Raw genomic sequence first — 25,104 nt, forward strand, 5'->3', positions numbered from 1 at the left:
AGCTGTTAATCAAAATCACAACTACATCTGAATTGCTGCAGGTAACCTGCTTTGCACTCGCACAACTCTACAAACTTCGGCCTGTGGTTAGGGAGATGCTAATAGCTTATGCAAATTGGATACAAATCTAACTGAGGACTCGCATATCCAGCGCTTATTATTTTTGGATTTTGTATTCTTTTAAACTTTGTGGAGGAGTTTTACCAAAGTTTTACCTGGTGTATGAGCAAACAGCTGCGACTGTGAAGGGGTCTCAGGTGAAGGGGGTGAGAGAACAATCAGGTGTTTTTTTTGGAAGGGTGAGTCAGGCTCAAACAGAGCCACGGCGGAGGACGACCTGCTGGTTTTTGCTGATATGGACGTCCATGGGTATGACCGCTATGCAGATGGGGATAGGGACAGCTACCAGATTGATTACCGGCGTATCGTGGGGGACATGGAGCCGGCCAGACCACAGATGTCATTACGAGACTCAGATCATCACTTTTATGGCCCGTTTACCCATAATACAATTCATGGGCATGGGCATGGGCATGAGACAGCTGCTCAGCGGTACAGTGCCACCCGGATTCAGGCAGGATATGAACCAGAAAGGTGAGGACATAGTGTAGGTCTACTTAAAGGATTAGTTAACTTCCTGAGTAAAAAATACCTGATAATTTACTCACATTTCTTTCTTCATTCGAAAAGAAATTAAGGTTTTTGAGGAACGCATTAGCAGGATTTTTCTCCATGTAGTGGACTTCAATGGGAACTAACAGGTTGAAGGTCCAAATTGCAGTTTCAATACAGCTTTCAGAGGGCTCTACATGATCCCAGCCGAGCAATAAGTCTCTCGTCTAGCAAAACAATACGTCATTTTCTAAAAAAAAAATTTAATCTCATGTACTTTTTAACCACAAATGCTTGCACTAGCTCAACTTCACCCATAAAGTCACGTTGGAAACGTAGGTGTAATTACGGACCCAGTGTTTACAAAGCAAACGTGCAAGGGTATAGCAATGATGTCGGATGATTTTGACGTTGGAGGAGAAAATTTGATGGCGTTTTTCACCCTAACCTATACCTTTTGGAATCGGAGTACACAGACGAAGAGCTAACCGTGCCAGCCCTTTCCAACGTGATTACGTAATTTATGAAGTTGTAGACGCGCATCGCAGCGCTAGTGCAAGATGAGCATTTGTTTAAAAGTATATAAATCTTCTATATATATATATGAATACAAGATGTTTATATTTTTTATCATTAAATTGGCATAATTTGTTTATTGCAGGCAGCAATAAAAAAATGATATAAAATAAAAATATAGACATAAATATAAGCATTCTGTATATTTAATTATTCATTCATTCATATATTTATTTGTACAAACTTATTAATAATTAATATTGTTTTGGTAATAACTCAGGAATTGTTTTGGTGTTGATTTTGGTCCCCTTTTGTGTTTGTATGTAATTATAATAATTTATTTATATTTTATATTGTGTTGTGTTAAAGAAGTAAATAGAATAATAGAAAAATAACAGCTGTGAGCGAGTGGCAGAGAAGAAGGAGGGGGCGGCTCTGTTTTGTCTGCACTGACCTCCGTCCAGTCAAAACAAGTAAAGACAGTCATGTATTGTTGATCAGCTGTAAATACGGAATTAACATAATGATATATTAACAATATTTAAGCATTTAATCATCATTGAACAACATTAAATGAATGAATTCAAAACAATTAATTAAATGACTGATGTTAGTTATGTGTTTTTGCAGCCTATAATAACTTTTTATAACGTTCTAGCTTCTTAGCTTGAGAACCAATGTATAGATAAATGGCAAATCTCGTCAGTACCTCTCAAATCCTTTTTTTTTTTTTTTATGGTATATTTATTGTGTTAGCATTTTAAACCTATCAAAAGTATCTTTGTGCTATCGTTATTTAAAATTAATGCCATTGGTTTGATATTTTCTTACTTAATATGGTGACACTTATAGATGTCCAAATCTGTGTGTCTTTTTGTCTAAGGGTCAAACAAGGGTCACCCCCACCTCTGCGGTTGACACTTCTACTTGCCCTCAGAGGTTAACTAGTATTTATCTGCCTCAGAACTGCAGATCTTCAGCTTAGCTCAAGGACCATGTGACTCTGAGAATGTGAGACATGGCCCATCAATCTGTAGTGTGCCTGCGTGCTCTTCAAAGCTCCTTACATATATGTAATAAGCTCTGCTTTACTGTGTCATGAAGCTCCGATGTGAAATGTTGCTGTAAAAAAAATTAAATCTAGAGGGACTTTTTCATTTTTCCACCACATCTTTTCTCTTTCCATTAGAGTTGGCTCTCTCGACAGATGAGCAGAGAACTTTAACGAAGGATTACATTGAGAGAGCACTCTTTACATCTAATCTGCAGTTTAGCGTATCCCACTAGGAAAGAACATGTCTGTGTATGTGGAGAGGGCAAGATTAAATGTCTATCTGGAATAGATTCAGCTAATGGCATAACTACTTAGAGTCATCTGGGTGTTAGAAGCTGACTACATGTTAAACAAGGCTTTAAATGTTGAATGTTTAAATGTTTATTCTAGTGCAAAATGTATTACACATCCCATGATGTAATCAAGAATTCATAAATCAATGAATGATTTTGCAATTCACAATTAATGATACAAAAAAACTTAAGTTATTAAATGCAAAAATATATAACTCTCAGGGAGTTAAATTATTAATAAGTGCACTGACGTTTAAATTTGTATGCTCAGATAACTAGGCTACCTGAAGATCTGGCATAAAACAAATTGCCATTTATATAAAATATAATTTTTTATTATTTAATAAGACATTTTTAGTATATATGTTTAAGTGGTAAATAAACAAACAAACAAATAAATACAAAATACAGACTTATACAGTAGTAGCCTGCCCTACATACGAAAGTTAAAATAAGAACAATTCAATTTGAGATCAAATTTAAAAACAAATAAAAACAGTAATACAATAAACTATAACATCTCAACTAAAAAATATTGCATGCTTTAACAAAATAAATTAAAAGGCAGAGCAAGTTTCACTTCAAATAACAGGTTTATTTAAATAATCAATAAATATAGTGTAGTCTATATTTCCAGCCAAACAAGCATATTAAAAAATAATTAACATGTAATATAATTTTAATCCGCCTTCAACTTTATTATTCTACGAATTTGGAAATGTTCAAAAGAGACCTATACAAACTCTCGGATACCCAGTTTGATTCTTGAACGTATTTTACTTGTGCATCGGTTCGATCGAATCATCGAATAGATTCTATGACTTGTTTACGAATCGGACTTCGCGTTTCTGTCAGATTCTTGTTCCGTAACTCGAAGGATACCTGTTTCGATGACATCTGTCAGGTAGTACGAACATTTTGCGGTGTAATCAAAAAATCGCTTCAAGATAAAAGTTGATCAAAAATTGAATTACTGACTCAAAAAAAACAACAACAGGTGTGTGAAGTGTTTAGCTCAACATTTCCTGTTCCTTTTCCAACGCTAAACTGAGCGGGTGTCATGTGACTTCAGTACACGTGGTTGACGTTCTCTGGACACACTGCTGCGCGTCTCACCATGAGAGCCTCCCTTCATTCAGAGCAGCTTCAGCTTCAGCCTCAGCCTCCTCAGAACACTGCGGTTCGGGATGAGAGACCGCTGCTCCTCGCACTGATCTAAATGCACTTTAACACAGCCATCATCATGTGAGATACTGTACATGAAAATGAATATTTAGCAGAAGAAAGTCTGCTTATAATACTGCTCCGAAAGAGAAAGTAACTCGAACCTGTAAGTGGATACATATTTTTTTATTATTTGTCGTCTAACTCGCCTAAAAAATCGTAATGTTTCTGGCTCTATGAGAATGAACAGTAAGTTATCTGCATAGAAAACTGTCGCTTTTTTGTCGTCTCTCTCTCTATCTATCTTTATATATATATATATATATATATATATATATATATATATATATATATATATATATATATATATATATATATATATTATACTTCTCAAAAAAAAAGATTTAAGTTGTGTCAGGTAGAAAATTGTTTGTATGCTCTACAATATAGTCATTCATTACATTTTGTCTGTGCATGGTTGTAGTTGAAACCAATTTTCAAATGCATGTGTTACAAACTCTCTTTTGCATGTTTGCATGGTTATAGCATGGCTGATTACCTTATCAGTGGGGGAACTGGGTACGTTCCAGAGGATGGGCTGACTGCCCAACAGCTCTTTGCCGTCGGTGATGGTCTCACATACAAGTAAGTCGAGGATCATGCAAAAACCTTTTTTAGATGCCCTGCCTTGTAATCAGACACTTAGACTGATATGGACAGCACAGTGTCAGCGCAGGACCTATCATGTGTAGCTTCACCCTGGCGCACACACACACACACACACGCACTTTAGGTAGGCATCTTTCTGGACATCTGTCATGAAATGGCTCTCAACTCCATGGCAACCCTCTGTGCATCTCCATAGCAATGGAGAGCTCAAGTGCTCAGTCCCAGCACATGCGGCCCATGTTTATGGGACAATGCAAATCAGATGTGTGGTCCTTTTTGTCCCTGTTTTTCTTTCTTATTCACAATCCAGCTTGCGCAACATGTGCTTAAGTATCATTTATGAACATTGTTTTTTTTATGCAGTATGTTTTGCATCAGTGTATTATATAAGCTTGTGTTTGTGTGTGAATATGAACATGCTTAGGCTTTTTCAGCCTTATGAAAACTTGTTGGCAGAGCAGTGGTCTCTGCGTCTATTTTTGTCATGCTGGCTGGAGTGTTTGGTTAATCTGGTCTAATGGAGGTTTTATGAGCATTAGGCCACAGGAAACATGATACATTTTTTTCGGAATTGTTTGATGAATAGAAAAATCAAAAGAACAGTATTCATCTGAAATAAAACTGAACTAGCCATTATAATACCCAAAATTCTGGATCTACCATGGTTTTTTAATGTTTGTTTTAGAGTGTTTTTGACACAGATTTGCGAGTGCGTTTAAGCATTTTGTAATTCTGATAATGTTCTGTTTCATAAATTGCTGATCTAAAGGTCATTGTTGCCTAACTCTGCCATCTGTCCTTCCTCTTTCAGTGATTTCCTGATACTGCCTGGCTTTATTGACTTCACATCCGATGAAGTGGTGAGTAACAACATTTATCAGAGGTCATCAACAAATGGGTGGAACAGGCCTCAAAAGCTCCGATGTGAAATGTTGCTGTAAAAAAAAACAAAAATCTAGAGGGACTTTTTCATTTTTCCACCACATCTTTTCTCTTTCCATTAGAGTTGGCTCTTTCGACAGATGAGCAGAGAACTTTAACGAAGGATTACATTGAGAGAGCACTCTTTACATCTAATCTGCAGTTTAGCGTATCCCACTAGGAAAGAACATTGACATTGGCTTTATTGACTTTACATCCGATGAAGTGGTGTCCAACTCAGTCCAACTCAGATGCTAAGTTGATGGAAAATGAGCTCTTTAAGCATCAGCAAGGTGAAAGATCTGCAGAGAACAGTACTTGTGTGCATGAAAGGTTAGCATGGCCATGTTAGTATCCACACAGTCCCTGGTGTGCTGGGCATGTTGTCACAAGCACTGAAGCTCAGGTGTGTGAGTGTGTGAGACAGGGTGAGATAGAGAAAGAGACCAGGATGACACAAATATCAGTCCCCCTGGAACCACAACTTTAAACACATTTTTAATAAAAAAATGGAGCAAATTTTATTATGCTGGGATAAATTGTAAACCAATGATTTAGTTAAACAGGGAATCAGTTAAACTTAATAGGTAGTATTTAAATTTATGCATTTAGTAGATGCTTAAAAGCGACTTACAGTGCATTCAGGCTAACAGTTTTTACCTAACCTGTGTTCCCTGGGAATCTAACCCACAACCTTGTGCTGCTAACGCAATGCTCTACCACTTGAGCCACAGGAATACTTATTTTATTTAAAGGTCCGTTCTTCATGATCCCATGTTTCAAACTTTAGTTAGTGTGTAATGTTGTTGTTAGAGTATAAATAATAAAGCTCAAAATTCAATGCCAAGCGAGATATTTTATTTAACAGAATTCGCCTACATCGAACGGCCCGTTTGGACTACATCCCTCTAGTTCCTGCAGTAACGACGTCACTAGAACCGTTTTTTGACTAACCTCCGCCCACATTAATACACAAAAAAAGGGGTGTGGTCTTGTTGCGCTCTGACGGAGAAGAGTAAGAGTTGCGTTTGTGTTTGTCGCCATGTCGTCGAAAAGCTGTTATTTTCATCTCGGAGTCCAATCACCTTTGTTTGGGCTTCCCAGGAAATGCTGTACTTCGAGATCAATGGTTACAATTTCTGTTTAACTCGTTTCCCGTAAATTATAATCCACATGTAAAACTATGTGCAGCACATTTTTCTGAGGACAGCTTCCTCAATCTCAATCAGTTTAATGCCGGATTTGAACAAAGATTATTCTTGAAAGATGGAGGAGTTTCCTCTTTGTCTGGAGAAGGCGTTGTTTATGGACCACAACCTGTTAGTGTATTTTATTATTTAAGTTGGTGCATTTAACACTTTCTGTAACTTATTACACAAAGGGCAGTGCTGTTTAGCTTCGTTAACTAGATGGTAGGGCTGTGCTAAAAATCAAATGCGATTTTCATGCGCACCTCGTCAGTGAAGGCATTCTGTGATTAGAAGTACATCTCCAGCACGTGCGTTCAGATCAGGATTGCCAGGTTTTCAAAACAAATCCTGCCCACTTGCTTCTCAAAACTTGTCCAAAACTAGCCCAATCGCGTTTCCAGGAGGGAAGCGTGCGCTAAGCTGCTGTCGAATCACAACACAGGAACCGCTGGCACAATCAGAACTCGTTACGTATTTCTGAGGGAGGGACTTTATAGAACAAGGAAGACATCAGCCCGTTTTCATGACAGTGAAAACAGCAGTATACAGATAAGTAAATTGTGTGAAATTTTTTTATATTGCACACTGTAAACACAAAGCTTCAAAAAAGCACGAAAAACGGGACCTTTAACTTATTTTGTTGAAAAACTAAAAAGAAATTGATTTAGGGTAGTCGATGAGTCGGTTTAAAATGTTTTTTTTTTCTTCTGTAGGGCAGGTATGTTAGCTTCCTGCTGGTGTACAGTAAATGCACAAACACAACACTGTTTTCTCTGAGCACTTCTGAGACTACACAGAGCTGTGGTTAATGAAGAGGACACAGGTGTTATAGAGGGAGAAGAAAAATAAGACATGTATATAGTGCTTTTGTCAGTTTGAGGAATTTTAGTACTTTTAACCGTTAACCGAAAGTAACCAATTAATACTATCAGTTAAATGGTTTAATTTTTTTTTTTTTTTAAGTTTGCTGTTAAATAAAAATATTCTAAACATATTTGTTAACTCATACTGATTTGTGCAACCACACGTACTTACAGACATGTTTCGCTGAGCAAGAACCTGCTTTCGCTTACTTGAAGTAATAAAGGCAGCAAAATGGCAAAAGGCAATACTGGTTAAACGTCGATTTACAGTTAGGGAATATGTAAAGAGATTCTTTTTAAAGAGGCAGAAAGAAGTTTTAGGCAATGTTCAAATAAGTACAATCTAGAAAGCGAAGGAATAAATAAAGTAAACTCGAAAGAGTTTTCAGCTGTCGCTTGTTTGTTGTTCTGAGAAAAAAACAATGATTCCTGGTTGAAAACAACTCGTTTGAGGGTTTTCGCTATGAATGTATTGAAAGAGACAAATCTGTAGCTGTCTATAAGATAAGTGTTTAATGAAGGCTTTTTAAAGCAGCGGGGTTACTCAAGCCTGCATGAATGAAGTGGGAAAGGTGCTTGTGAGGAGAGATGTGTTTGATGATGATGTGGGAGTCCTGGTAATAGTGTAGGAGAGATTGCTTGGAGAAGGTGTGAGGGGTTTGGGGGTTTGTTACATAGACAATTTATCCCTTTCTGATATTTTGTAATAGATTATGTGTTGCCACAGGATTTAACATCTGCCCTGACCCGGAAGATAACCCTGAAGACGCCCCTCATTTCATCTCCCATGGACACAGTCACAGAGTCCTCCATGGCCATCGCTATGGCTGTAAGTAACACTCACAGAAACATTATAAATCATTATTTTTTCTTAATGGCTTTTCCATTTCATCCACTGGTTTATCCCATAGCTCATGGGTGGAATAGGAATTATTCATCACAACTGCACACCTGAGTTCCAGGCCAATGAGGTCCGGAAAGTGAAGGTCAGTCATAAGATAAGAGATGAAGATTCTAAAAAAAAAAAAACTTCTGGTAAATTGTAGATTCACATATTATAAAAATTGTTGAGTTAAAGATGTAATGAAAATGATCAGTTACTATAATATTTTGTGTGTCTGTCATAATGGCAGAAATTTGAGCAAGGCTTCATTACGGACCCTGTAGTGATGAGTCCACGGCACACGGTCGGCGATGTGTTTGAAGCAAAGGTACGGCACGGTTTCTCCGGCATCCCTGTCACAGAAACTGGCAAGATGGGAAGCAAGCTGGTGGGCATCGTTACATCACGAGACATTGACTTCCTGTCAGAGAAGGATTACGATAGGCCACTGGAAGAGGTTTGTGATTTAAAATTCTATTTTAACTATTTAATAGTTTAAAGTTTGATTCCAATTTAAGTGAATTTCTACAATCTAAATATTAATTTAACTTACATAAAGTGGTATTTTGAGTTCAACTGAATCTTCAGCAGCACAACTGTGTTCAGCATTGATAATAATAATAAATAATTCTTGAGCACCAAATCAGCACATTAAAATGATTTCTAAAGGATCATGTGACAAAAAATAGGCAATAGTTATTTTAAATTGTAATAATATTTCACAATATTACTCTTTTTCCTGCCGTTTTGATCAAATAAATGCAGCCTTGGTGAGCATATGGGGCTTTCATATAATTTCAAATTTAAACTTTGAAAAACATTGAACATATCAAAATGCATTTTGAATATTGTAGCATTTAAAATAACATTAATCACTGATGAATCATTCACAATAAAACCAGTTACATTTAAAAAATATATATATCCTGAGTTTATTTTGTCTTTAAACACTCATAATAGTCCTGAATACTATTATTATGCATAAATGATTGTTTCTGAAATTTCTCAAATCCTCCAGGCAATGACAAAACGAGAAGATTTAGTGGTTGCTCCAGCAGGTGTAACATTAAAAGAGGCAAATGACATCTTACAGCGCAGTAAAAAAGGTATGAACTTCAGCTTCAGTCTTATGTTGTGATGTTTAGCAGAAGCTTGCTGATCACATTCGTGTTTCTCTCTCAGGTAAACTGCCTATAGTGAATGACAGCGATGAGCTTGTGGCTATAATAGCTCGTACCGATTTGAAGAAGAACAGAGACTATCCTCTAGCCTCCAAAGACTCTCGTAAACAGCTGCTGTGTGGCGCTGCCATTGGCACCCGTGAGGACGACAAGTACCGGCTAGACCTGCTCATGCAGGCTGGAGTGGACGTGATAGTTCTGGTGGGTCCTAAGGGGAATAGGGTGACATTAAACTTTAATGACACTCAGTCCTCTTTCTGGAGATCAAGCTTATTGCATCGCTTTTGCTGCATTTCATAATTTGTTATGCTATGATGCAAATAAAAGATGTAAACAGTTAATGGGAAACATTCACTTTTAAAAGAATGACTTACCCATAACTTAAAATATGCTGAAAATTTGTTTGATTCTTTGTTAGAACAGATTTGCTTACCAATGGATCATCTGCAGTGAATGGGTGTCGTCAGAATGAGAGTCAAAATAACTTTTTGACTTTTTCACTGGAGAAAGCAATATTATTAATAGAGAACTAGCATTCCTTTCAGTGCTGGAAGCTATGGTTTGAAGTAAAAAAATTATTTGTTTCTTACAAACATGCAGCTTTTCACTTCACAAGACATTAATTGATGGACTGGAGTCGTGTGGGTTATTGGGATGCTTTTATCAGCTGTTTGGACTCTCTTTTGACGGCACCCATTCACTGCAGAGAATCAATTGGTGAGCAAGTGACGTAATGCTAAATATCTCCAAATATGTTCTGATGAGGAAACAAACTCCTCTACATCTTAAATGGCATCAGGACAAGTACATATCTAGCAAATTTTCATTTTTTTTTTGGGTGAGCCATTCCTTTAAGCAAAAAATGCACCAGCAAGACAAATTTCCAACATGACAAAAGAAAACCTTTAGCAACAAACTTGTTTTAGCAAGCAGAGACACATGCGTCAAACATGGTAAATGACCCTCTCTATAATCATACACCTGCAGTGATTACAGTCAAACACCTCCAAAGCTAAAAATAGAATTTCCATTTGATTTCTTTGTTCCATGTGTCAAGTAGTGTGGAGTACAGAATTAGCATGTTTTCATTTTCAGTAGTAAACCGTATTGGGCCAAAGGTAGTTTGAATTACACAAACATGAAAATTTATGTAAACGTGGGGTGCTTCGCGCTCACAATGTATGTTATGGGTAAACCATATTCTGAGATTGAGATTTCGTTTGTTATATGATAGTTTGTATTTAAGCCAAAATGTTTGTGAACTGCTTAGAGGCCTATAATGAAGCAAGTATAAAATGCGCTTAAAGTGTAAACCAGAAAGTCAAGACGTTTGTCAAATATTGGCAGATATTTGAGGGGAAAGGTTGCAATTAAATTCGGAAGACTGGTATGTGAAATAATTATGCAAAAAAAATATTCTATGGCAAACAGTATATGATGTCAGGCTTTAGGGCGAGACCAAGGATGTATCTTGGAAGTAATATTGCAATTTAAAATTTTCTATTTTATTATATTTTAAAATACTATTTATTTCTGTGATGCAAAGCTGAATTTGCAGTAGACCTTATTTCATCATTCTCCATTCTGTCATTATAATGTGCTTACTTGCTGGTCAGTTAATATTTCTTATTATTGTAAATGCTGAGAAAAGTTTGTGCTACTAAATATTTTATTTATTTTGTATTTTTATTTTTAGATTCTTTGATAAATAGAAAGTTCAAAAGAAGAGCATTTAGAATGTTTTGTAACATGATGAATGTCTGAACTCTAGCGGTCTTACTGAATAAAAGTAGAAATTACTTTAAAAAAAAATCTCACTGACCCCATAACTTTTTAAAGGTAGTATACCATCTAATCTGCTTAGACAGCTTTGGAGTTTGTATACTTTGTCAAGTGATCAATCCATGATTTTTAGAACCTGTGTTGGTCAAATAAATGTAAAGGTTGTTATATTGACTACTTTGAACAAAGAATGATGTCATTGCTTACAAACGACAATTAAAAAGACAGAATGGATTTATGTTCTTACCAAAGAACTTGATTAGCTGGTTCAGGTGTGCTTGATTTAAGATGTGACAGTACTGTTTGGCTACATCTTTACTTTCACTAGGAAATTAATTAGAGGGTGGATTAGGGCAGGGTAGAAACGAAATTCTACAGCAGAATTGAACCTATCATTCCTTGTGTTCAAATAATATTGCATAAACGTCTGACTTTCAGCTCTTAACCCTTCATGATATGTGATTGTTCTTCTGTTATTCTGTCTCAGGACTCTTCTCAGGGGAACTCAGTGTTTCAGATCAGTATGATCAACTACATCAAACAGAAATACCCAGAACTACAAGTGGTTGGAGGAAACGGTGAGGCTTTTTCCCCCTTTGTGTGGTTCTTAATTTTTCTGTAGAAACTGAGGATAGCTTGATATTAGTCATATTTAAGATGCATGGACCTACAATTGCAGTTTTGCAAAGTTAAATCAAGTAATAGCATATTCTCTGTGTTTTATTCTTTCTCTTGTATACAGTGGTGACTGCTGCTCAAGCAAAGAATCTTATAGATGCCGGTGTTGATGCTTTACGAGTGGGCATGGGCTCTGGATCCATCTGCATCACACAAGAAGGTATGTCTTTAGAAGACAAACTTGCAGTGGAAAATTCCCAGAAGTTAGCTAAATGTTGAATAACTACACAGTTGAAAGTAAAACTGGTGCCTTTATTACTTCTGAAAATGGCAAAAGTTTTATTTGGGATTAGTCTAAAAATAAATGAATTGGCAATTTTTATAGCAATGTAAACTTGGATATGTAGACATACTTAAAATATTCATTTTTGGGGATAACTATCATTTTAGACATTACCGTTTTTTTCGGACTATAAGTCGCACATGAGTATAAGTCGCATCAGTCTAAAAATATGTCATGATGAGGAAAAAAAACATATATAAATCGCACTGGACTATAAGTCGCATTTATTCCAAGAACCAAGAAAAAACATTACCGTCTACAGCCGCAAGAGGGCGCTCTATGTTTTCAGGAGTAGACTACAGGAGCACTGAGCAGTATAGAGCGCCCTCTGGCTGCTGTAGATGGTAATGTTTTCTCTTGGTTCATTTCTTTTGGTTCATGTCAAATTAATTTTGATAAATAAGTCGCACCTGACTATAAGTCACAGGACCAGCCAAACTATGAAAAAAAGTGTGACTTATAGTCCGGAAAATGTGATAATTAGATTAATAGTATATAGTTGTGTGTTTATCATGTAGTGATGGCATGTGGGAGACCGCAGGGCACGTCTGTGTATAAGGTGGCTGAGTACGCCCGGCGTTTTGGGGTTCCGGTCATTGCAGACGGTGGCATCCAGACGGTTGGGCATGTTGTCAAAGCCCTTGCTCTGGGAGCATCCACAGGTGTGTGTTTTTCTGGGTGATTTGCCTGAACGATCGTTGTTATTAATAGCTGGGATTTGTTTGCCTACATTTTACTGGCCATGTCAGACCGTGCCCTTCCCTTCTGCCTGTTTTGTTTCAGTGATGATGGGGTCATTGTTAGCAGCAACCACAGAAGCGCCCGGTGAGTATTTTTTCTCAGACGGCGTACGACTGAAGAAGTACCGTGGCATGGGCTCTTTGGACGCAATGGAGAAAAGCAACAGCAGTCAGAAACGTTACTTTAGGTAAACAGTCTTCGACTCGGATGACTGCATGTGTACATGGATAAAGATGAAAGTGGGTGTTTCTTCAGTTATGAATGCAAAGGAGAGTTTTTTACATTTTTATATCTTTTCAGTCATGAACAGTTTCTCCAGTGTCATTTCTAGCTCATCTCAAACGATGATAACGGCATCCTGTTGTGGAAATGAGGGATGGAAATAAATGTAATTGAAAACAGTTTAATTATCCTAAATACAAACAATTATTAGAATGTTCCTTATTTTCTTCACACTTTACATGTGTCATATTTCATCTCATGTATGCTCTTCACTGACAATGTTGTCTTCTTGTTAACTTATCTAAAAATGGTTTATGTTGGAAATGATGCCAAAACTGATGTATGTGAGTTTTTGAAAGATGAAATAAATATTATTTATATTAGAATAGTTTATAATAGTTTTGATAAATATTATAGTTGAGCTTTCAGTATATACTAACAATTTGTATTTCATATTTTTTAGAATCCAAGATCCGAAACAATTAAATGCATAAATAAATGGCATTTTTGAAATTGAAATAAACAATAATGACCTTCATATAACAGAAAAAGTTTAAAACCAGTTTAGTGAAGTAAATAGAAACACCCCAGATATAAGATATATACGATTTTTTTGTATTCTATGCAGGACATAATGGGTTGTGTGTATATGTTGGTGTTTTCCAGTGAAGGTGATAAAGTGAAGGTGGCTCAGGGAGTCTCTGGCTCAGTTCAGGACAAAGGCTCCATACACAAATTTGTTCCATACCTCATCGCTGGAATTCAACATGGCTGTCAGGATATCGGTGCAAAGAGCTTGTCCATTCTGCGGTAAGCGTCATTTTCCCTTCTAGATGTCTGGAAAGCTTGACAAAAGACCTCATGAAATCAAAATTGTAGTTTTGTTTCTTTTAATTCATGTTTATTAGATTTAAGCCCATCTCTATACTAGTACACACTGTATTCTAGCCCCTTTATGAACTAAAGTCTTATTTTTTTTTGGATCAAACTTTTATCATATATACACAACTGGTCAAAGGTCTGGGTTTTCAACAAGGCTGTATTTATTTGAAAAAAATTACAGTAATATTGTGAAATATTATTCCAGTTTAAAATTGTTCTTAAATAGAAAGTTTTCTATCTAATATATTTACAAATGTAATTAATTCTGCAGCATTGACAGTAGTAAATTGTAAAACATTAATAATTGAGCACCAATGAAATGGAGCTTTGCCATCACAGAAATAAACTACATTTCTCTATATATTGAAACAGAATTATTTATTCAATTTTTAAAATAGAATTAAATTGTATAATATAACTTTATAATATAAATATTAATTTATATTAGTCTTAGTTTAATTTGATAGTATTTCACAATATAACTTTGTTTTTACTTTTGGTGAGTGTAAGAGACTTCTTTCAAAAACATTAAAGTCTTTTTTTTAATGAAACAAATTTAATTGGAATAATAATTAAATTCCAATTTATTATCCCAACATTTTGCCATTAGTTATTTCTTCTGGAAAAAATTAACTACAAATATTTTACGTATTCTGCACTAAACAATTTTTTGATCATTAATTCTCTTTAGAAAAGAGTATCCTGTTTGATTTAAATTATAAATATCACCAACATTTGACTAGCAGTAGCTAGATCTGCCTTCACTCTCTTCAATGCTTCTACAATATTTAGTTTCAAACATCAGATAGAAATTATATGTATTCATTACTTCCATCCAAGTCTGCATTTATCAAGCTATAATGTAAACCAAAGGCTGTTGACTATATAACATAAGGCTGTTGACTATATAACATATAAAAACTCTTTATTAAAAAGAAAACATAAACACGAAACAGAATGTAGTCTGTCTGTACCTACATCTGTGTAAGTCTCCCCTGCGTTACATATAGATCGATGATGTACTCTGGAGAGCTGAAATTTGAGAGGAGGACCATGTCTGCTCAGGTTGAGGGCGGAGTTCATGGACTGCATTCGTAAGTATCCTCCCACTCATTTAACCCCACCCACCTGAACCACCATGTCTGTTTCTTTCCACATAACCTCAAATAAAAGCTGTGAAACATTTCACGTCATTAGAAGTCTTCTAAAAGTTTAGCAATCTCCTCTCAGAGACCCTCAGTCTTTCCCTTCGCACATTGTCATGGAAAAGTAGAGTTTACATGTGAAACTGTCTTCTCTTTCTTTCTCTTATGCTGTCATCATAGATATTCTTTTGTGCCATGTAAGTATAATAGCGTCTCATGTCTCTTATAATAGTGTTAAGTTTTGGTGGAGGGAATTGTGTTGTAAACAGCGGTAGGATCTGGGCTCTTTAGCGGGCATTGAGACTGTTCTTATCAAGTAGACAAGTGTCCCAGTGTCCTCCTGCTGTGGTTGTGTACTCGTAACACTCTCAGAGCCTTGTCTTTGACAGGGAGATTATCTAGAAAGAAACCCATTCCCACTTTTAAAAGGAGAGATTACCCAAAAATGACAATTCTGTCATTTATCCATCTGAAAATTTCAGAGCCTTTTTTATTTCCATAATTCGCATGCAAATAGTAACTAGAGGCTGTCAACCTTTAAAAAGGACAGAAAAAGACCAGTTGGGCTCAGTAGGTTTTTATTTTATTTTAAGAAATCTCTCATGCTTACTTGTGTGAAACTTATGTAAAATAATTTAAATATTATTACAATTTAAAATAACAGCTTTCTATTTAAATATATTTTTCGATATAATTTATTAATGTGAAGCAAAGCTGAATTTTCAGCAGCCATAACTCCAGGCTTCAGTGTCCCTTGATCCTTCAGAAATAATAATTTGTTGTTTTAAGGAAAATGTCTTATTGATAAAAAAGGGTTGCTCTGCTAAATATTCTTGTGAATAAATTTTTTTTTCAAGATTCTTTGATGATTAGAAAGTTCAAAAGAACAGCATTTATTTGAAATATATTTTTTTAAATATTTAAATGTCTCTGTCACTTTTGATCAGTTTAATGTGCCCTTGCTGAATAAAAGTATTATCTTTCATATAAATAAATAAATAAATACACTATCTCCCTGACCCCAAACTTGTGAATGGTAGTGCATCATAAAAATAATCCATATGACTTGTGCACTATATTTCATATGATATCTTTGTGTGATGAACAGACTGGAATTTAAGGTCGTTATTAAATATGACATTAGATCTATGACGAGGCCATTATTTCTCATGCGTCTCATAACCAATGACAATAAGCAATTTCAATATCTGGAAGCAAAAATTATATTTAAGACTGAATAATGTCTTAAATTTGATTCTGTTCCTTGCTGAAAGGCACTTTTATGATACTTACATGCTGTTTTTTATATTAATTTTTGGGCGAACTGTTTGTCTAATGAAGTGATTTAATTAGATTTTTTTTTTCTGGACTAATCAATGTGTGGACAATAAAACTGGATTTATTAAGGTTGTGTTGCTTTTCTGTTCTCGACAGTTACGAGAAGTGGTTATATTGAACAGAGCAGCAGGGGGCACACAAGAGCTGGACCCAATGTCCCGTCACCAGCCAGCCGTCACTAAACACAGTTACACAAGTGATTTCTGCAATCCTCAACCCCTTGATCCTTTTTCATGGGCTGTATTTCCAGGTTAACTTACCATCACATATACCCTGAACTCTCAGTTGATTAACCCAGACCATGCTTACTTGAGTATATTCACAGTTAGCACACAAGACTTTCTCAACAGAGCGATGAATCAACGAGTCACCATGCAAACCGACGCTATGAATAATCGCACTATAGAGCTTCTTTCTTCTTCTTTTGATCAGTGCTCATTTACTTATTTGATGGCAGTGGAATAATTTTTTTATGTTAATTTTTTGTTTTGTTTGTTTAATCTATTAATCACAGAGAATAAGAATTAAATTTTTTGTGTTGCACCAATTATATAAAAAGAAATATCAAATATGTATTTTTTATTATAGAAATGCACATTAAATATAGATTAAACATTAAAAATGAAAATAAAAAAAACTGTCTGATTGTAATAAAAGCCAGCAACATTACTAAATGTACAAGGAAATTTGTTTGATTGTTTTTATTTTGTTTGGGCTTCCAAGAAGGTACTTGACATATTATTTGAGATATTATTTTGAAAATCCTATGAATGTACTGCATCATGTGAAATATGAGGATGCAATGTATGTGTATGTAAGAGAGAGGCTGTCTATGAACATTTTTGATATATGGGGTATATTTTTCCAGACTGTCTTGGTGGTTCCTTCTAATTCACATTGTCTGTTATTTTAATAGCAATAATACTTTTTGTGACCATCATGTTATGAGTAAATCAAGTGCTTACCAATTTGCCATTAGAGTGTTACCAGTTAAATTGGAAGGTAATCAAAAAAAAAAAAAAAAAAAAAAGCATTTGTTTTCCTTATTGTTCACAATGCTATTCCGATTATCCAGAAAGCATGATTATTTTATGGACCAGATTAAGTATCAGCCTTAAAGTCAGGTATTCTGTACTGTTACTCTCATTACACTAGTCAGTCATGTACACAGACATTAGATATGCTCATTTCTTTGTTTATTTCACACAAAAAAGACTGTTGTGTTGTCATTCTGAATATAATCCAGTTTATAGAATAAAGAATGAGTTTTATAGACTGTGTTTCCTTTTTTGTTCCTGTAGTATCCATTTCTGTCTACTCTGATTCAATATTTTCCTAAACTGTATACTTTGATTAAATCTTTTAAATGTTAGTGTACCTTTTTCTAAACACAGTAGCATAATGAGCAATGCAATACGGAGGTTTACATTGTCATGCATAGAAGTGTTGGACCATTTACTATTCAAAGAGAGAAAATGCATTTGAGAATTTAATACATTTGAAGAAAAAAAGAGAAGCCAAGCATGAGACAATCTTAAAGTTTCTGTGATGATGCTGTCAGTAACAAATGCACAAGCTGTCACAACTTTATTACATCTCCATGGCTAACAGAGGGCAGTATTTAAGAAGTGGGATTATGGGTACAGGGTAGAATAGATCTTAATGAAGCAATACATATAATTAAAATAACAGTTAAAGCTGCGGTCGGTAACTTTTGATGCTCTAGCGGTTAATAAACAGAACTGCTTGCGTCTTGCAGAAGAACATCGTAGCCGGAACTACTTCTCTCTGTTTATGTCTATGAAGAATCACAAAGGTACTGGGTTACTCCACCGCGGTATCCCCGAAGCAATCTAAAATAGTCCGAATATAAACACTTATTATAGGTGCACCCTAGTGATTCAGGACAAGCCAAAAACACGGTTTGGAAAATGGATTCATGGTGTACTCGCTTATTATATACATTTTTCTACATTTTGAACACAAACAAAGTTACGGACCGCAGCTCTGTTTGGTTGATTTTTACCGGGAGCGATGGAGTTTCTGCAAATGGCAATAGGACCACTGGGAGGAGCCAGAGGAGCTTGATTTTTTTCACAGATTATCTGTCTCATATTCTACTGTCAGGACATAATGACAGGTTTAATAAATATGTAAAAAATATTTTTTTACAAAAGTTCCCTACAGCACCTTTAACTACTTTAAAGAAAAAATCATGATTTTCTCCATGCAGCCTTTTGCTAAATGCATCTTTTCCCATAAGTATATGCTCCAAAAGAACACCTACTGTAGGTCTCACTCTTAAAATGTTAAGTGACAGGGCTGCCACACATTAGCATGTTAACACCAATGATAGTGCTGAAATAAAATGCAAATTGTTTCTAAAGAATGTCTCTCTATACAGTTGTAATGTTGTCAAGAGTGTTTAGGTGATCTGTGCTGTAAGAACACAACCAAAATATCATCATAAAACATGTTCATAAGTGCTATTGCTTAGTGCTGAAAGTTACACAAGCTTCATGTTCATTAAAATTTTTTTTTAAGTCTTTTGATCAAACCAAGCATTTTCAACAAGATTCGTCGAATATAAGAAGTGGATTTCAGAGAATTTCTAACTGTTGAAAGAGAACTGTGATCTTGAGAAAAGTTATACTCACTTAAACGTTGTAGGTTGCCGTTTTGTCCATGTCATGTCTGCTTCCAAAATAAAAAATACTTTCCATTCAAGCAGAGTGCATGAACAGCAAATTCCTCTCTATGTTTATATCAAGAAGAGTTCTGTAAATAGGGTTGAAATTACTTAAAGTTTTTTGGTTAAATCAGGGGTGTCCACTCGTCCAGCAGAGGAGTTTATAGCCAAAATTAAACGCACCTGAAACAAGCAGGGAAGTTGGAGCTAAATTATGTTGGAAGGTGGACCTCCCAAGAGCACACCTTGACAACCCTGCGTTAAACGTTAAACTGGAAAATGTTAATTCTGCAGGTAAGCACAGCACATCCTCTATACTGCACAATCTGTAGCATCTGATAAATGAATAAATGTAAATGTGGTTGAATAAAGATATGTCTCCCTATAGGTTGATCGTAGCACTTCTGATGCTGATTGCATCTATTTGCCTGCAGTCATTGATGAATTCATCCTGAACGGCATGCTCATCAACATGAGAAGTTTTCTCCACATGCACGCTCTCTCTGGTGGACGTAGGGCCCAAGGCCATGTACCGTCTGTGGGGTTGCTGCACAGATTGAGAGCCCCTATGTAGGTTGCTCTGGGACAGTTGTGTTGAGTTAAACCCACTGCAATTGACCGAGGCATGAGCAGGTCTCCCACATACAGTGCTCCATTGCCTAGGTCGGCTGGGGACTGTAGAGGGGTCCACATCACCACAGGAGGCAGTGCGGTATATGCTGGGTTCGGTGGAGTTTCTCCAACAGGATTGTCCGTCCGGGGGTCCACGTGTGCTGAGAGAGAGCCTGGAAGAACCGAACAGGCTATGCTGTAACAGAGCCTCACTGTTCAAGGCCTCGTCGATGCTTCGTTGCAGATCGATTGGTGAAGGGGGCTGCAGATCTGCCGTGGAGTCGGCGTCGGAGCTTGCAAAGGAGGACGCATGGGATGCTTTCCTCTTTGTGGTTTGGGAGAGCTGTGTGCAAGACTCATGCTGAGGGCTGGCTGGATATTGGAGGTCCAAACCATCTGATTCGCTGTTCAGAAGTTCCACCAAGGTGTAGAGCGGCACGCTTTCACTTTCCCGTCGTACTATTCCCTCACACAACCCCAGCTTCTCGGCGGGCCGTAGTGTCCAGCCACACCGACTCGAGAGGATGGTGGGTTTGGCCAACGTGGCGCCTTCTGTGGGTGTCTTTTTGAAGAGCCAGCTGCAGCCTCCTGGTTTGGAAAGGGGCACTCCGCAACAGAGAAGGGGGTGAGTGATTACAAGAGCGAGTGTGAGACATACTCCTGTTTCACACACTCGGCAGCTGAGCTGAAAGCCCCACCAGGGCCAGGGCTTCAGGCCAACCATGACTCCACCGGTTAGCCCTCCTGCATGGAGCATGGCGTAAAGTCGTAGACTGCCACATGCTAGCAGAAACAGGGCAGAGAATACCCCTGTCCTGGCTGCCCTTTCCCACATCTGTGCCTCTGTGAATGGACACCTGCTAGCATGGCGTGATGGCCGCTCAGGACAGCTCTCTTTTAGTCGGTAAATGTGCTTGACATCGGCACGGCCACAGCTGTAAAGAAGCAGGTACGTGAATGAGAAGAGAGAGGACAACAACACAAAGGCTGCAGGCGGCAATAGAGGCACAATTTTCAGGGTGGGAAAGAGTTGCAGTATTGCCATGGAAGCCATCACTATGGCTATGTGCAGCAGCACTAAGGCGGCCAACACGCAGGTGCTGCGCTGCAGGGTATTCTGGGAAAGTAGATGGGAACAAGAGCGAGCAGTTAGCAGTAGAAGCAGAAGGCCAAATGACGCAGTAATACAGGGATAGGCAGCTTCGTGCAGCAGTCGTGCCCAGACTACAGGTAGGCGCTCTTTTTGGCCATATGGATCATAGAGGAGCCACAGAGCTCTGCTGGAACCTGTTAGTAGTTGGAGAATGTGGAGGAGGCTGAAGTGGGCACAGCCAGAGGGCCAACGCAATGGCAAACACATCAGGCTGAGCACAGACAGCACAGCCACGAGCGAGAACACACAGCTGAGCCCGTATACCTGCAACTCCCATGCAAGGCCCCATGATGCCATAGCAGCATTCCAATCAGCCAGCAAAGGGACCAATAGAGGCGGGGTCTGGGCTTCAGGGGGTGGGGTTATTATACCAGGGGGTGTGGTTTCATACATAGGAGGTGGAGTGGACAGGGTGTTGTTAGTTGAAGCGTGATTCCTTGAGGAGTCAGGTGACTGACAGATCCCAGTGCCAACCAGGCTGCAGTCATGAAGCGTGGAAGATTTGCGTCTGTCATCACTTGAAGATGCTGAAATGCAATATATAGACTGGTTTAAGAATAAGATGCATTTAGTTGAACTCTCTGAAAGGCACAAAATTGCTTTAATGAGCAGAACAATACAGAGTGAACCATTTCATTTGATTTACTCATATTTTTTTTAACTGTTAGTTATAGAATGCTGTTTTTAAAGTGGAGTAAGATATTGTAATGCAGCCTCAAATTAGATTTAGTCTTTTTATGCACTCATGAGGTTATATTCGCAAAACACAAAGCTAATTTTCCCCACAAGCTTTCTAACAACTCTAACAACGACTGTGTTAATTAGCTATTATGTGTTATTAGCTATGTGGAGCTAGGCTGTTGTAAATGGGCCGTACACTTCATCTCTGACACACATTCACATACGGCACAGATAAGAGGGCATTGATCCTGTTACCGTTCCCCTGAGTGTGGCTATTTAAAAACTAGTAACTGACACACTTTCATGACATCACATTACTTAAATACCTGTGCGTGGAGGTGAAAAAGAGAATCTGAATACTGAAATCTTTTTACCAATACTCTGCTCTAATTGTGGATCAAAAGGCACTTCATTGCTTATTTAAGGACTGACTGATTAATATAGATTATTAGTTAGAGTTTCTGCATGAGTAATGATTAAGAATACACTGGGACTGAATATTTGAATTAGCATTAGCCTTTAGCATGTATTAATTAAGGTTAGGGAATCTAGCTTGAATTTTGATTTTGATTGAATGATTGACCTTTGTTCACAGGAAGAAATTTCAATATTACCACCCTTAAAAATCTCTTTGGTTTGTCTACAAGAACCACAAAAAAAGAGTTGCAACATTTAATTAACCCTAAATTCTAGCATTAATCTTCATAGTTCGCCAGTTTCTGCTACAGTTTTAGCTTATTTCTAAGAAAAAAAAAACTTTTTTCTTAGCTTTTGCAACATGTCAATTGTCTCATGAAATGTTCTTTTAGTAATGTAAACAAATGGTCATTTGCTGTGATCAAGCTGTAATCTGTAGTAAGTTTCACTGCGACTCACTAGCTGCTGGAATACTGATGTTTTCACTGCTTGAGGAAAATTAGGCAGAGTTAGTCTTACTGTTTTAAGAGGAGGACAGTCTCTCTTACTGACGCAGACATTTAGCGGAAACTAATGCCAAAATGCCAAAACAGGATTACCAAAGAGATGCAGTAGAAGTACATGTCGATATCCCTTTATTACAAAATTTTGATTTGTACATTTATATATTTTATTCAGTCTAAAATGTCATCATCAGTGTTTCAATATTGTTTTCCAGCAGTGAGGTTTTCCCATTAATCATATTTTACCTGTGTATTAGAAAAAGTGAATGAGGGAATTTTTCACTTGTATTAAAAGTGATGCAGAAAAAAAAGGCTAAGTTGTCCGATTCATAAACAAATGTCTCTTATGAGCCAAATATTTCTAGTGAATGGAAAACATACAGTGCCACCAGATTAGTCCAATTCATTAACAAATTATGAGCCGATTATTTAAAGTGCATTATAAGCATACAGAGAAACATTGGCAGTCTGATTCATGAACAAATGACTCTTATGAGACAAATATTTTTTTAGTGAAAAAAATAAAAAAATAAACATACAGCGCAGACTGAGAAGTCAGATTTGTGAACAAATTACTGTTATTATCCAGTTGTTTTTTGTGATTTGAGAATCAAAACATACAGTGTTATTCCCAAACAAATGAATCATATAGGCCGGTTCTTTTAATAGTTTAATAAGACATGTTACTGGTTTGAATTAGTCTCACAAATCCTTTACTGACCAGAATCCATCAGAACGGTTATAACAACTGACTCACTTTGATTAACCTGTTATCATGACTATTTTCAGTGGTGGCTGTATCAAAATTATAGATCAGCACCAGACCAACATGAACCATCATGATCCAACATGGAAATAGATTTGGTCTAAGCTGGTCTTTTAAACAACCCAAAAACTAAGCATGTCTTTTCTGCAGGTACACGCTGTCATGACACGCAGAGTTGGCGTATCACTGGTGTATCATTAATTTGATTACCTGTAGGAGCATCTGTCAAGTCCTTTGTTTCCTCAGATGGTGTCTGGGTAGCACCGGAAGACTTCCACAGTCTCTGGTAGGTGCTAAATCTGGTTTCGGCAGGAGTCTGAGGTGTGTATGTCTCTGTATTCCAAGCAACAGGTTTCTTGGACTCAGCACCCCAGGCCTGAGAAGGAAAAGGCTGTAGTGTTGCCAATGAAGATGATTTAAAAGATTGTTCCATATTGACTTGCATAATAAAAGTTGGCCAATCAGATGCCTCTTCATCATTCTGGATGTCTAAAAGAGGTTCAGTGTTAGTGGAAGTCAAAGTTTTGATCCACTGTGTTCTTGAGGCTAGAAGTCTTGACAAACCATGATCATTTCTATTTAAAGATGCAGCAGACAGACTACCACACAGTGAGAAACTGAAGACCAGCAGTAGAGCTTTAGTGTGAAGGGTCATGCTGACACTCAGTGTCACCAAGCTGTCTCCTTTTGACTCACATTCTGCACTGGGGTGAAGCAAACACGATATAAGAACAGCTAGATTCAACCATAAACTGATTTCAAATATCATGCACCAACATTAAAATCCAGCCAAAACTATAATCCAGTTATTTCCGTGTTAAATAGCAATATTAGAAATATACTCATTCAGTCAGCTAATCAGTCACTCGTTTCGTTTTTTGTTGTTGCTAAATAAAATATTATAATAATTATAAATTATTATAAGTCTATACTTCTTAGTAAAACAATAAAATAAATAATAAAATGAAATGGATGAAGTCAGTATAAAATTATATTTTATTCAAATACATTTATTCTATACTTTTTTCTAAATAAAACAAGATACAATCAAATCAAAAACTATAAATTAGTAAATTAAAATTAGCTTAATTACAAATTCTATATAACATAAAAGGGTTAAATGTTTACAATAATCATTTCCTATCACTTTAATTTAGTGTTGGTGTTATGATAATATTTAAATACAAACATAGGCAGTTTAAATGTATTGGTCCCGTAAATATTCACATTTCCAACAAAAATCCAATAATACTGAAATTATGAATGCACAATGTAATAGTTATCAGCCAATGTCTGTTATTTTATTCCATGTATCATATCTGATAACTGATGTATATTTATCTCTAATGTCAAAACTTTACATGGAATTAGACATATTTGGTTCCCCAACAGTGGCATTGCACTTAAGGTTGAGTGCTGGGTCGTGTATATTACCGCCAGAGCTCTGAATTGACACACCATCAGTCTCATCCGATCCCCTCGAATCATGTGACCCAATTCAGAAAAAAAAGGTACCTCACAGAACAGGACAGCCACCAAACATACAGAAATACTTACAAAATACATTTTACACAGACAAATGCTATATATTTTGCATAGTCTACATGTATCAGTCCTCATTAATTATATAATTGCAGATATCTGTAACAGTCAGCAATTCAATTAGACTCCTCAGATTTATGTCAAACGACCTGACAGCTGCTGCAGTGCCAGCAATGGTTAACTCACATTAACCCTTAGCCTCTTTGCATTTTAACTCTTTTCTCAACCCTCTTTCATCTTTTTTTTTTCTGTCTCCCTTAGTGGATGCAGAATTGATCCTTTATATTTTAGCAATAGAGAGGGGTGGGAGGGGGGGTTGGTGCT

General features: G+C 36.8%; 2 protein-coding genes across 2 annotated transcripts in view; one reads left to right on the plus strand and one right to left on the minus strand.

Moving 5' to 3' along the window:
* The window catches only part of LOC127933785 (inosine-5'-monophosphate dehydrogenase 1a-like), a 17,909-nt gene extending 217 nt beyond the window's left edge, over nucleotides 1–17,692 (plus strand). The window contains exons 1-16 of the mRNA XM_052530752.1: nucleotides 1–594; nucleotides 4,186–4,284; nucleotides 5,120–5,168; nucleotides 8,010–8,111; nucleotides 8,194–8,268; nucleotides 8,416–8,622; nucleotides 9,184–9,271; nucleotides 9,348–9,547; nucleotides 11,616–11,706; nucleotides 11,871–11,966; nucleotides 12,608–12,751; nucleotides 12,873–13,017; nucleotides 13,719–13,862; nucleotides 14,945–15,028; nucleotides 15,260–15,276; nucleotides 16,514–17,692. The exon at nucleotides 1–594 is cut by the window's left edge and continues 217 nt beyond it. Of these exons, the coding sequence (XP_052386712.1) occupies nucleotides 356–594; nucleotides 4,186–4,284; nucleotides 5,120–5,168; nucleotides 8,010–8,111; nucleotides 8,194–8,268; nucleotides 8,416–8,622; nucleotides 9,184–9,271; nucleotides 9,348–9,547; nucleotides 11,616–11,706; nucleotides 11,871–11,966; nucleotides 12,608–12,751; nucleotides 12,873–13,017; nucleotides 13,719–13,862; nucleotides 14,945–15,028; nucleotides 15,260–15,276; nucleotides 16,514–16,599 (1,866 nt within the window). The 5' untranslated portion in view covers nucleotides 1–355 and the 3' untranslated portion in view covers nucleotides 16,600–17,692. The remainder of the gene's footprint in view (nucleotides 595–4,185; nucleotides 4,285–5,119; nucleotides 5,169–8,009; nucleotides 8,112–8,193; nucleotides 8,269–8,415; nucleotides 8,623–9,183; nucleotides 9,272–9,347; nucleotides 9,548–11,615; nucleotides 11,707–11,870; nucleotides 11,967–12,607; nucleotides 12,752–12,872; nucleotides 13,018–13,718; nucleotides 13,863–14,944; nucleotides 15,029–15,259; nucleotides 15,277–16,513) is intronic.
* Nucleotides 17,552–23,806, minus strand: LOC127933784 (proline-rich transmembrane protein 4-like). Its single transcript, XM_052530751.1, has 2 exons — nucleotides 23,449–23,806; nucleotides 17,552–21,398 (listed from the first exon to the last, which is right to left on the minus strand). The coding sequence occupies exons 1-2, from the start codon at nucleotides 23,681–23,683 to the stop codon at nucleotides 19,489–19,491; spliced, it is 2,145 nt and encodes a 714-aa protein (XP_052386711.1). The 5' UTR covers nucleotides 23,684–23,806; the 3' UTR covers nucleotides 17,552–19,488.
* Nucleotides 23,807–25,104: the final 1,298 nt, after the last annotated feature.

This window comes from Carassius gibelio, chromosome A18 (assembly GCF_023724105.1).
Source record: "Carassius gibelio isolate Cgi1373 ecotype wild population from Czech Republic chromosome A18, carGib1.2-hapl.c, whole genome shotgun sequence".
Lineage (NCBI taxonomy): Eukaryota > Metazoa > Chordata > Actinopteri > Cypriniformes > Cyprinidae > Carassius > Carassius gibelio.

What these genes read in the sequence shown, in the direction of transcription:
- LOC127933784 (XM_052530751.1), bottom strand. Translation starts at nt 23,683, where the DNA reads ATGCAAGTCAATATGGAACAATCTTTTAAATCATCTTCATTGGCAACA. An exon ending in CTTGACAGATGCTCCTACAG is followed by an intron (nt 21,399 to 23,448) that starts GTAATCAAATTA and finishes ATTGCATTTCAG; the next exon opens with CATCTTCAAGTGATGACAGA.